Source organism: Schistocerca nitens, chromosome 8, assembly GCF_023898315.1.
Source record: "Schistocerca nitens isolate TAMUIC-IGC-003100 chromosome 8, iqSchNite1.1, whole genome shotgun sequence".
In the NCBI taxonomy this organism is placed as follows: Eukaryota; Metazoa; Arthropoda; class Insecta; order Orthoptera; family Acrididae; genus Schistocerca; species Schistocerca nitens.
This window is the reverse complement of record NC_064621.1, coordinates 133,710,999-133,724,951: the sequence shown is the minus strand read 5'-3', so window position 1 is coordinate 133,724,951 and position 13,953 is coordinate 133,710,999. Positions and strand designations below refer to the sequence as shown.

Here is a 13,953-nt window from a genome sequence, read left to right as displayed (position 1 = left end):
CAACTTAGAATCTCTAATTTTTCTCAGAAGGGACTGGTCCACTCTTGTCATGTCTTATCCTGATAAATATTACATGAAATGAAATGTTTACGTTTTGCATATGCGGCAGGCCTGAGGCAAGAAACATTTCTGAAATATCTGAGGCAACCTGAAGAACACTTCGTGAATATTATCTGTAGAAGGTTGCCTTATAAGAAGGAAAACGTGTTTATCCCCGCTCGCCGTGTTTCCAGGTGGCGCAGTTTACTCGGAGGCATACATAATTCTCGCCGGGCGTAAGAAGCGACTCGACGAGCGAGGGGAACTCGCCAAATGTCATAGGCTGATTGTCCCGAAACTTTGCTCAGTGAAGGAGAGGACAAAATAAGCGAACATGTGTTTCGGCTTATCTGCAGACACTCGACCGTTTCCGAGAAAACGACGGTCAAAGTTATCAACGCGCTGTTGCTCTAGTGTAGATACCTTCTGCAGCCGAGAACGCAATTGAAGCGGTGGCTACCGTCGTTCCTTCTTAACACTGATTCCCGTGTTCGATACCATATTGGGTTTTTTAATTATTTTATTTTCCTGCCTCTCTATCAGAATTATCTATGAATGTTTTTTTCTAAGTTATGTTGAAATAATGTTGTCATTATTCGCCAATTAACTTTATGTGTAATTAATGAATTAAAAAGTAATAAACGAATGAGACAAGCTGATCTAACATCATCTGGGCTGCCTCATGTATCGTTATAACCAAATATTTTATAAATGTTAATCTACATTCAGATCCGATGATGGCACCTTTAGTGTGTTGAAACCGGTTATCCAGTAAACAATATTTAAGCGATCTTGGCTTCTGAATTATTTCTACAACAGAGTGATCGCCCCACTACGCACTGTGTGTTCCCTTTTTAACTTATTTCTTTACACAGTAAATTAACTGACGAATAACGACAACAGTGTTTCAACATAAATTGGAATAAACATTCGTAGATAATTCAGAGAGTGAGGGGAAAAAAAAGGAAAAACCGGGTTTCGAACTCGCAGCGCAAAGTTCAGAAATCGCTATGGTAGCCGCAGAGCCACCGCTCCAGTTGAATGCTTACCCGCTAAGAGGTGTCTACACTATAGTAACAGCGCATTGAAAACTTTGACCGTCGTTTTCTCAGAAGCGGTAGAGTGTAAGCAGATAAGCCGAGACACGTGTTCGCTTATTTTGTCCCCGCTTTCACTGAGCGAAGTTTCAGCAAGATCGGGGTATTTCCTCGGGAACACAGGAAGAAACCATAGTAATAATGTAATTCAAGGCTCGCAAGAAAAGATTTAAGTGGTCCTTTTTCCCGCACACTGTTAATGAGTGGGACGGTAGAGAAATAACCCTAACCTTCTGCCAGGCACGTAAGTCCGGATTGCCAAGAAATCCTGTTGATGTAGTCATGTAGATGTAACGACGAAATTATGTTTTAATTACGACATGTGACTTTCATTTGATTTAAACATCGAAGTTGTTTGCTGTTTCAAAATGGTTCAAATGCCTCTGAGCACTATGGGACTCAACTGCTGTGGTCATAAGTCCCCTAGAACTTAGAACTACTTAAACCTAACTAACCTAAGGACATCACACACATCCATGCCCCAGGCAGGATTCGAACCAGCGACCGTAGCAGTCGCACGGTTCCGGACTGCGCGCCTAGAACCGCGAGACCACCGCGGCCGGCTCGTTTGTTGTTTATTTACTTTTTGTTCAATAGTTTCAGGCATATACAAACACCTAGGCGCGTTAAATTGATATTGAAATAAAGTGTCATGCGTGGACCAATAACAATAAATTCCCACCTACTTGTTATAGTACTGCAGTATCTGCCAGCGTCTTCAGAAGTGGATATCGCATACGAAGTTCCTAGGGTGTTTGTAATGGATATTGCAGACGACTTCGACAAAGTTTGAATGTAGCTTCGTAAAAGTTCCGTGAGCAAACGATCTGAGTTGCTGGCGAATACAGTTTATCCTCACTAGACAGTATATATTATCATTATACATGAGGTGAGTAGGGTTTCGCCGCGTTGCGGTGGCCGAGCGGTTCCAGGCGCTTCAGTGACGAACCGCACGGCTGCTTCAGTCGCAGGTTGGAATTCTACCTCGGGCATAGATGTCTGTGATGCCCTTAGGCTAGCTAGGTTTAAGTAGTTCTAGGTCTAGGGGCTGATGACCTAAGCAGTTAGGTCGCATAGTTCTTGAAGCCATTTTTTGACCTTTCGCGTAAATTTTCTTTACATAAACCGTCGTATCTTTTGATTGCGTTGACATAGAAGCTCACTTTTTTACACCAGCATGGGACCGGTTACAGCAAGAAGTGCGATACATTTCCGCTTATTATGTCCACCCGTTCTGGAGGTAAACGGGTTTTAAGGGTTGGGTAGACCGATAGACGGTCAAGAAAGTGAGACTAGTAGGGTTCCGTTTTTACCGGTTTAGGTGACGAAATCCTAACAACGAAAACACTGAAGATGAGGGCCGCATAAATAACACCCGCTACTCTTTATTCGAAATGTTCTAGTTGCTGTCGATACATAAGCATATTAGTCGTAGCTACGTTTTCGATCCAAATCACGTTTACAGGAATGCAAATAGAATGTATTTGCCTATACACGTGGTAATTCACATCCCAGTATTAATGCCACCGCGTTTTAGAAGTACGAACATTCTCATTGCTAGCTAGCTTAAGAAACACTTCTGCTAATGAACGTTTTCTGGCTGTGGCGAGTCTAGTGGAGAATTCGAAACAATGCAGAATACGTTTGGCAGCTATGTAGCCGTTTATTTCCTGGGGTGGTGCAGAATTATCCTACAAAATTTACTCTCTAATAACAGTAATTTGTTATTTCGATAAACATCCCGAATGATTGTCACATAAGCGGTGACATAAAGGAAGAAAATTCATGTTTTTGAGTCCAGAAAGCTCTATGCAACAGAAACTGCAGATTTTCATTTCGAAATTGCCTGCTTGTTCATGTCTGGGGTAATAATAGAGGGCTGTTTGCCTAGGTTGTCTGCTAGCATAGTGAAAGGAAGGTCTGGTTTGTTTTCGGTTCTAATCTCTATGGAGGCAGGTAGAATATCAGTAAAGCAATTTTAAGAAATTCTCGCGCACCCAATACGTTTTATCGCCACCTTTATTCTGTACTGGCGCCCTGTGCATGTCAATATGACACTCTTGTAGAATTTCATACATGTTACTGCCTACTTTTTCCGCTTCTGTCAATAATGGAATTGACTTAAGCGTGGCACTGAATGATTTTTAACTGAATTTCGTTATGAATCTTCACGCATTGCTAAATTTGCACACTTTCGTGGTAGGTCAGCAACGGTAATCCAGTATGACTGGTCTGAACGTTGACACAGACCGTTTCGCGGCCGAATTCGGATAATATTTTGCTACTTCGTAACGATCTGGGGTTCTTTGTCTTACTGAAACAGTTAAGTCATCTCGATAAGTTGAAATTCATTTTTATTTGTCCAGTTCATACCAATTAGCGTTTGTTCTTTCAGTTCTGTCTTATATTTACGTGTTGTATTTAACACACTAATCAGCATTAATATAGTCTTACAAATTATGGAATACAGTCTAAAAAAGTTCAGATAGTTTGTCAATTTCACGCCTGCGCATAGTATGTTGGTAGCACTTCGTCGCCTTGCCTGTTATGCTGTGTAGCAGACTTTAAAGCCGTGCGGATCAGCATAACGAAAAGGCGAGGGGTCTCGCTCGTTTTGTCCACGACTGTACGTATGTATGTATTTATTGAACTGGGGACCTATAAACGACGGAGAGGCGTAACCCTAATGTTTGCGTGGTATAGTAATTATGGTGTACGCGTACGTGGATACAGTGTTTGCTCAGCAATCGCCGACACATCGTAACTGAAGCGGAATAAGGGGAACCAGTCCGCATTCGCCGAGCAGATGGAAAACCGCTTTAAAAGCCATCCACAAGGTGGCCGGCACAGTGGATCTCGACACTTATGCGTCGGGTGGATTCGTGCCGGGGACCGACACGCCTTCCTGCACGGGAAGCAGTGCGTTAGACCGCACGGCTATCCGGGCGGGAATCACATACTGACTGATTAAAAAAGCTTCTTGCATGTATTTAGAATAGACGCTTACATTTCCTTCATTTTTGGTGTAAGATACGATACCGCAGCTTAGTTCACATCTACAGCTCTGCTTGTTTTTGTAAACCAGTAAGCCGGCCGAAGTGGCCGAGCAGTTATAGGCGCTACAGTCTGGAACCGCACGACCGCTACGGTCGCAGGTTCGAATCCTGTCTCGGGCATGGATTTGTGTGATATCCTTAGGTTAGTTAGGTTTAAGTAGTTCTAAGTTCTAGGGGACTGATGACCTCTGAAGTTAAGTCCCATAGTGCTCAGAGCCATTTTTCTATACCATTACACTGGTTCTAATCAGTTCTGTATTAGTGCAATTACGTAATAATTCTGCTATTCAGTACATTAGAGTCTGTACATTTTCCAAGTTGACCTAGATAGTTATCATGTAACGCTTTTTTTTAAAAAAAATTCTTGTTGTGTCAATGCCGATTCTTGCGTTTGCAGGCACTGGGTCCGTGTACAAGGTCGCCCAGTGGTTCGATCCAGCTACCGGGGAATCCTCGTCAAGTCTCGTCGACGTCTTCGACGTGACACCAGGAGAAGCGATCCACGTCATGGATATCTCACCACAGGTACGACATCACAGCCGACACAGTGGTAAGGAACTGCAAAACAGCAGCTGGCTTCAAATTTCAGCTGAGGCAGTCTGCTTTCACAGTTCTGCTGTGCGCTTAACAGAACTGTTTTCCAATGTTCAAGAGTTAAATTTCAGAAATTCCCAGTTCTGGATACAAGGATATGGTTTGTAACGTAATTTCATTCGAGTTGGTAGTGGCAGTCATAGTAGTAGTAGTAGTAGTAGTAGTAGTAGTATTCGAGTAGGAAAACACGAAGTGTATTGTTACTGAAAAACACAAACGGTGCTTTTCCTGACTGTATTTGCCACTTTCAGATTTATAATACTTAGTATAATACTGTGCAACGCTTTCGCCACGGAATTAACTAGCACCAATATTTCTCTAGTGCCAAGTTTACGTAGATGGCTCTACACCAAACTGCAGACGACCGTGCAAGTTGATGAGTGTCTACATGGAACTGTATGTCATGTAGATTTGCAGGTATTCATTTTATCCTGAAATGTTACGTGTGTGCATTTCAGTAACGGACTCCTTACTTAGGCGCTTTTATTTTATGTTAGGCGTTTTTGTTTTACGTTGCACAAATGGTTCAAATGTCTCTGAGCACTATGGGACTTAACATTTGAGGTTATCAGTCCCCTAGACTAAGAACTGCTTAAACCTAACTAACCTAAGGACAGGACACACATCCATGCCCGAGGCAGGATTCAAACCTGCTACCGTAGCAGCAGCGCGGTCCCGGACTGAAGCGCCTAGAACCGCTCGGCCACAACGGTCGGCTCATTTGCACTTCCTTCCTCTCCCACCCCTGAGTTTTCAACATACTGATAGTACTTGATACAGCTGAACAATGTGAAGTGGGTGCAAGCAGTACAAATATAGATATTTGAGGAGTTATTCCTCTATATATACATAAAAATGATGGTTGTTGTGCAGTTTAGGAGCGAAATATTTATAAAATTTGTTTCGCTAGTTAGTGGATGGCAGACCTTTCATGGGATAACAATGTAAACGAAAATTCGAAGAAGCTGCCATTATTAATGGTTCAAATGGCTCTGAGCACTATGGGACTCAACTGCTAAGGTCATAAGTCCCCTAGAACTTAGAACTACTTAAACCTAACTAACCTAAGGACAACACACACATCCATGCCCGAGGCAGGATTCGAACCTGCGACCGTAGCGGTCGCGCGGTTCCAGACTGTAGCGCCAGAACCGCTCGGCCACCAGCGGCCGGCCATTATTAATAGAAAGGAAATTTTTCATTATTGACTCGAACGTCCACCACGGAATGAGTATTTGTATCAGACGAGAAAGCCCATTACCTGATCAACAGTTACAAATTCCTTGTTGCTGAAGTAAGATTGCGTGGAACTCCCGCCAATTATTACAGCCGTAACGTATATTGATTTAAGGAAAGTAGATTCGAAAATAGGTTACTGTTGGTCGTATATAATGATTTATAAACATACATTCCACGTATTTTTTGCTTCAATGCAGATAAAGAAAGTGAAAGAGGGGGGGGGGTATATTCGAGTTAGTTAAATTTTACAGAGGACTTGATCTAGGTCTCTCAGTCTCTTCCTCCAATTGTGGCGGTTACTAAAAAAACACTGCAGGTTGCACTGCATCGTATATTAATCGTGGCCAAAGAGAAGGTCAACCATTCAACAGCAAATCAGGTTCAGGACACTTTTCTGAATCATCAACGTTCATTACATCACGATATCGTTTAGCTATATGTTCATAATGTCATATTGTAACTGCTACCAAAGATAGAAGTGCTGAGCATTTGCACGCAGTGTGATTTGAATCATCCTAGCAGCGATATGGTTCGCCAGTATCTCTGAAGCTGATTTGATCTTGAGTGGTCGAAATATCCTCCGGCCTAGAGTTACATGTGATAGTGTGCACTAAAGACTAAAATTTTATATTCGTAAACTGGTCGTGCTCTGTCAAAGGGGTAAAGAAAGATAAGATTCAAGATATTTCTGCTGCGTACCCAGCATCCTGCATTCAACGAGATGAAGAAAATAAGCACAAACAAGAGAGACTGGGGGATGTTGACAGGAAAAACGAAGAGAGGGAGTTTGGTGACACAATGTGAGAAGTGCATGTTGAAACAGAAAGGGGATCTTAAAGAGAAGGAGCAACAGTGGGTCTGATGAGTGTGTGTGTGTGTGTGTGAGAGAGAGAGAGAGAGAGAGTGCATATCACATAGTCTCCCTTCAGTTACCACCCTGATTTCTGAAACCAAACTCTGTGCCTTGACACGTATATTTCTTTCTATTAAAAAAAAATGTGTGTGAAATCTTACGGAACTTAACTGCTAAGGTCATCAGTCCCTAAGCTTACACACTACTTAACCTAAATTATCCTAGGTACAAACACACACACCCTTGCCCGAGGGAGGACTCGAACCTCCGCCGGGACTAGCCGCACAGTCCATGACTGTAGCGCCTGAGACCGCTCGGCTAATGCCGCGAGGCTTCTGTTAAAAGGATATGCATAGTGACGCGTAAAGAAAATTACTTTTTAACACCGGATTTAAAGTTGGCAATCTCAGAACGAGCTTTGTGTTAACTACGGAGGCGATGTCGCTATTGAAGCACACCGGAAAGGACGACGAGTTTTGGTCTCTGCTTGTTTTGGGGAAACGAACCTTACGTGTGACCCCGTTGTTTACGCGACAAGGCGTCCGTAATACCGCATGTTTACCTTTGCCGATGTGTCCCCTACCGTGGAGCGCGGGCAAATCCCCTCCGCACAGCTGTGCATGTGTTCTCCCCCGTCATCCCTTCACTTCCATCCCTTTTTTGTTTCTCTCCGAAACTAGAGCGGAAGCCGGAAGGTGCTGCGTACGGAGGCGGGTTTTACGGCTGTTTACAATGGCCACCGTCTCCTCGGCTTTACGTTTTCCTGTTACGGCAGCCAGACGCAGGGACCAGAGCTCTGGGTCACGTCCGGTCGACGTCGTAAAGGTGTGCGGTACCCTGTCAGACCTCGCCTGCAGTCAGAGCTTGCGATTTCTCGACAATACGTTGTGTTTGATCAACGACGCTGCTACCTAGGCCAGCGCGAAAGTCCCGTAACTACACCTCTGAAAAGCATTATTTGCACCTAGGTGGGGCGAAATAATGAAATTTCTTAGTTATTTAAATCCAGCTATGTCTCTACTACGATCTAGTCATTACAGTTTGGTTACTTTGCATAAACGACAGTCCACCAACGATAACCGTTTGTATTTGCCTACAATTTTGTTCATCTACCTCATAGAGTCTTGAGACTCTCTATTTAGTATAACTACAGTTTCATAACTTAAAATTAACTCTAACTGAAAAGCACCGACATCCATAAAAGAAATATATGAGGCAAAATGACGAGTCATTTTTCATTAACTGTCGTTATCATTATAAAGACTGATTAGGTCTGGTACAGAGCAACGTGGAGCATTGGATGCCACGCTGGACTCGCATTCGGGAGGACGACGGTTCAAACCCACGTCCGGACATCCACATTTAGGTCTTCGTGCTTTCCTTAAATCGGTCCAGATAAATTCCGGTATGATTCCTTTGAAAGGATATGGCCGATTTCCTTCCCTATCCTTCAAACATTCCGAGCGTGTGGTCAATCTCTAATGACCTTGATGTCGACGGAATGTGAGACCCTAATCTCCCTGGGAGTTTGCTTATATCACTGTACCCCAAGAGAACAAATGGTCCTGTCACGGGAAAAGCGCCCTTTAACATTATTATACGGGAAACTGTGCACATAGTATACACGTCAGAAACGTGGGTAGTTTCCATAACTGTCGTATAATATTACCCATTTTACAGTATTTGTCCGTGATGTATAACTAATGGATATGGAAATCAGATTATTAGTTCCTTTTCCTAAGAGCTTTCTAGCTGTTAGAAAGAAACGCAATAAGAATGAAATAATACTCAACATAGGATCTCTCTGTACCAAGTTAATTAAGTGGTTTGTCTATTGGATTTACGGTCGTCGGCCTATCTACGCAAAGAAATGGTTGTTTCAGAAAAGCAGAAGAAGTAAATCTAGCCTACTTTCCAACTCTTCCCTAACTTCACAAATAAATATAACTTTTCAGGATGTGACTTTGAGAAAGACACGGGAATCTTTTAGCAACTACACCTACACACATATACAGTTTTGATCTAGAAAGGCCAGGAATTTTTAATCCTCACTATGTGCTAAAAAAATCTGGTTAGGAGACACTTCTATGATTGCATTTTGTACAACTTACAAATTAAGTACTTCAGTATTCTAATAGCACAATACACACATTTAAATGTATTAAGACACTTTGTTTCTACCCTATTCTCAACAAATGATCTGTCAAAAGCCAAAGCCAGGGTGTGGTCACTCTATATTTTCATTCAGCATTTTTATGCAACTCTACTTCAGTGTTACTGAGCCACATCAGCAGTTTTCTTTTTATAACTTTTTGTACTTTGCTGAATTTCATTTATAACTGAAAGAATTTTATCTTACATCACTCAAAATTTAAACTTGTAAAACCGCAGTTATATGCACGACAAAATCGTCTTTCTGGCAGTATTAAAATCTGTCTGAAAACAATTGCTTCTGCTACGTAAATCATACCGTACCTTTACCTTCACTTTAGAAACTAGTCGACAACAATTATTTTCAGACGTTTATTCAAAGATGAAAATGAGTGCTTGTAGATACTTCAAATGTTTTTGTGATAGGTTTACTCGGAGTGACCAAACACCAGGAAAGGGCCCCTTTATTAGTAAATGTTTTTTTTTTTTTTTTTTTTTTCATTGCTCCGTCTTTAGGCCACAAGTGGCCCTTCCGGGACCGTCCGGCCGCCGTGTCATCGTCCGAGGAGGATGCGGATAAGGAGGGGCGTGTGGTCAGCACACCGCACTCCCGACCGTTAGGACGGTATTCTTTGACCGAAGCCGCTACTAATCGGTCGAGTAGCTCCTCAATTGGCATCACGAGGCTGAGTGCACCCCGAAAAATGGCAACAGCACGTGGCGGCGGGATGGTGACCCATCCAAGCGCCGGCCACGCCCGACAGCGCTTAACTTCGGTGATCGCACGGGAACCGGTGTAGCCACTGCGGCAAGGCCGTCGCCCATTAGTAAATGTTTAGGAATAAAATTACAAGGTGAACAGAATTTTATGTTTAACAGAATAATTATTCAAAAAAATTTAATTTTGAATTCATGGTTCACAATTCTACAATTCTAATTATACAGTTCGTAGCCTGTTGGCTGTTGTTGTCGAGTGTGGCGGTCAGTAATGGCGACTACACTACTCATGGCGTACAAGTTTTTTTAAGTATGGACCAATTAATTCTTCTTGGCGTTATTCTAACGTCCGTCACGTAGCCCAACGACTTGTGCCAAGGCCGAAATAATTCAGCAGGCGTCATTCGAGGCTGTTGTGTAACAGTTACCGGGCAGGGCATCGCCTGCTCCGCCCGAGTGTGGCCTTTCATTGCTGCCTATAGCCTGTGTCCCTTCGTTCCCGCTCGCTCTACAGGTAGCGCGCCAAAAATCCAAACCACAATTACTTCCGTACAGTACAAAAGCACGCCATCTTTTACATAACACATTTCCTAGATATTATCCCTAAGCGTGTACCATTTTATACAAATAACAACTTGCACAAATATATAAAATTACATACACGAATATTTTCGTTTCATTAATCCACGACAAAATATTATTTATTAAATCACAAAAATGGCTCAAATGGCACTGAGCGCTATGCGACTTAACTTCTGAGGTCATCAGTCGCCTAGAACTTAGAACTAATTAAACCTAACTAAGGACATCACACACATCCATGCCCGAGGCAGGATTTGAACCTGCGACCGTAGCAGTCACGCGGTTCCAGGCTGAAGCGCCTAGAGCCGCACGGCCACAACGGCCGGCTATTAAATCACACATTTCGCAAATTTTTTTTTTTTTATACATAAGTTACCTACATACATTAGTAAAACTCTCTTACATCACATATATCACACATTGGATATAGTCCTTGCATATCACAGTTATATTACGACAAACTTTAAATTTAAAATTTCTTTTATAAATTAGATGACTGATTGAATAATAGTGTTACAAACTGAACTACATTTATATCTGTACGCTTATACCTACAATATGAATTATGTAAATGGAAGATAGAGTCACTCGAAGTACGGAATATGCAAATGAAACTCACATAAATGTGAAAAAGAATCTATTTAAAAGATTTAGAACTGCTCGTAGCAGTCAGTGAACCATTGCCGAGGGTGATGTATTACACTTGGCGCTTTCAAATGCAAGTAAGACGAACATTACTGATTTTTGGGTTCTTCGACCTCGTTAAACAGATTCAGGAAGTTATGCGAAAGACGTAAAATTACGAAGTTTACCTCAAGTAAATGTGAAGAGATGTCATTCGCAGGAAATATTACAGAGAAATTCGTAGCTAATGTGAAGATGAAGCTTCTTGCTATACCCGAAAATGCTTAATATACAAGCCCTCCAGTCAAGTTTCGTGCAAGACGTACTTCATTATTTCGAGTGGAAAAAAGGCAGATTCGCTTGTGCAGTCGATGGATGCTATGACACATTCGTATACCACAGTTCCAGTGATACCTATTAGTAGATTACTGTTTCCATAGCTTTAAATCTGTCTTCAGGAACATCAAGGCTAATTAGGACCAAAAATTTAAAGAAAATGGCGGTTTACTTGCAAAAATCTAACAATCAGCGTTGCAAAATCTGGAAAAACGGAAGAGAATAATTTTAAATGTTACATCCGAAACTCCTTCTAATCATTAGCAGAAAATAATCCATCGCTTTTGTTGGACTCTTGGTCTGGACTTGACGACACCTCGTCTTCAGGAGGACGACGAAAAGATTTAATGTAACTCGGATTCCACCCGGAACCAATTCAGCCTCTTAATATAAAATTTTTTTCAAAAGTCTGAAGCATTTTACAGAAAATTGTCAGGAAATATAATTTCCATTAGCTCTTTGTCATTTCAGGCTTATGAGCGGAACAGCACTGTTAAACTACAGTTTCCATCACATTTTACGAATGTGGTCGAATATGCCTGGTATACAGCAAAATATGCAGAATAACGACCACGATCATTTCTTACTCCATTCTACCTCTGTCGAAATAAAATTACTAATTACTGTGACGTACCTGAATGTATTAATTTTTTTATCTGGTATCCTTGGAATAAGGGAAGTATTTGTTTTCGTCATTCAACAGACACTTCGAAATTTTGAGGCGCAAGGGGCTGCTTTATTGTTATCAGAATATACATTATTTAAACGTCCATTTTGGCGTACATCTCGCTGCCGTTGAAAAGGACTAACACAGGTGTCGTCGATGGGACGCATGCGGCAGCACACACACATTGAAAGTAGCACTCAGCTTTGGTAACGTTGGTTACAGCAGTTGTTGAATGCATGTTTAGCCTATCTGTCCTGCGTTAGCTACAGTTCCATGAACACAATCTGAATAATGTTCTTCGAACTATAGTTAGAAGACAATTAATCTGCTGTATTGATGTTCTATTCGAAGAACAGTTCCAAACTAACAGCACTCAGTTAAATCTCTTGGCAGGCGGTCTCTAAAAATGGTTCAAATGGCTCTGAGCACTACGGGACTCAACTCCTGTGGTCATAAGTCCCCTAGAACTTAGAACTACTTAAACCTAACTAACCTAAGGACATCACAAACATCCATGCCCGAGGCAGGATTCGAACCTGCGACCGTAGCAGTCGCACAGTTCCGGACTGCGCGCCTAGAACCGCGAGACCACCGCGGCCGGCAGGCGGTCTCTGTCCGTACACGATAAATCTATTAATTGTTGTATTTCTACTGAAGACTAAGCCACTGTATACCTATCCACCACTGTGTTTGCCCCACTCGACAACTTGGATACACAACGAAAGTTCTGCAGCAACTCCCTAGGAAGCCACGAGCTGACTTACAACTTGCAGCTGACTACTTCTGCTCGAGCACCGTTACCACAGCGCGCGTCTCTCGTCCTTGTAGCCGCTCCAGGGGGCGTGATCCTCGCGGGCAGGGTGGTGGGTTTGCGCTCAGCGATGTTCCTGCTACGGACTAACATCCACGGTACTTCTGGCTCCAGCTGGGGGAGCTGGAGCCAGAAGTACCGTGGATGTTAGTCCGTAGCAGGAACATCGCTGAGCGCAAACCCACCACCCTGCCCGCAGCAGAAATTGTACTGAACACCAACGGCCGAAAAAGAGCAAAGAGCAAGCTCTAAAAAGGCCCGCCCTCCCCATAACGGAGGGAATGAAATGTGCCAAAAAAAAAAAAAAGCTCCAGCTGGTATCTCAGTATACCACAGGAACTATTATAAAATATTCAATATTAACAAATTAAAGTCCGATTGAAGGTAGGGGTCTCTAATGTAACATCATTCTCTGCCTCGACTTCCTTTCCTGTGCTAGTCACAACAGTTTAACTGTCGATATGAACTGCAATTGATTCAGAAAATTAATGATTTGAGATATTTTTGTATGATTTAGGTACTTAAAATTCACGTGTCTGCACTTTGGACTTGAGGCTACGCGGCGCTACATGTTCTGGTCACGGCTGCGTCTTAGTCTGGGAACCAGCTGCCACCTTTAATGAACAAAAGTAGGAAAGCTACCATCCTTTGCTATACTTTATTTACTACTCTTAGTAAACGAAGTGTCACTCAGTTTACGTATTTGAGGCGCGTGAGCCGGCCGCTGTGACCGAGAGTTTCTAGGCGCTTCACTCCGGAACTGCGCTGTTGCCTCGAGCATGGATGTGCGTGATGTCCTTAGGTTAATTAGGTTTAAGTAGTTCTAAGTTCTAGGGGACTCATGACCTCAGAAGTTAAGTCCCATAGTGGTCAGAGCTATTTGAGCCATTTTGAGGCGCGTGTAGCCGCGACAGCCTCCCACACTAGCATAATAATAATAAAAGAAATACGAAGAAAGCTGAGATTTTGTTTATACATTTGTTACGTTGTAAACAAGCGGAAAAAAGTAGTCATCTGACTTTGTTGTGGGGTACTACGTGTCAGCTTCAAGTGTAAACATGCGAAAAATATGGCTGGGTAAAATGATCCTATCAAAGCTGAAATTTGGGTAAGTGATAGTTAACTTTAAAGAGTTTAATGAGAAAATAGTACACTGAGTTTTGTGCGATGGAAAAGTGCTCGGCGCT

The 13,953-nt window shown here is 42.4% G+C and overlaps 1 protein-coding gene across 4 annotated transcripts in view; it reads left to right on the top strand.

The window, feature by feature from the left end:
• Window positions 1-13,953, top strand: part of LOC126198890 (semaphorin-2A-like) — a 1,278,287-nt gene that overhangs the window by 1,191,549 nt on the left and 72,785 nt on the right. For all 4 annotated transcript variants that reach the window (XM_049935505.1, XM_049935503.1, XM_049935504.1 and 1 more), the window contains one exon: window positions 4,590-4,717. In XM_049935505.1, the coding sequence (XP_049791462.1) occupies window positions 4,590-4,717 (128 nt within the window). The remainder of the gene's footprint in view (window positions 1-4,589; window positions 4,718-13,953) is intronic.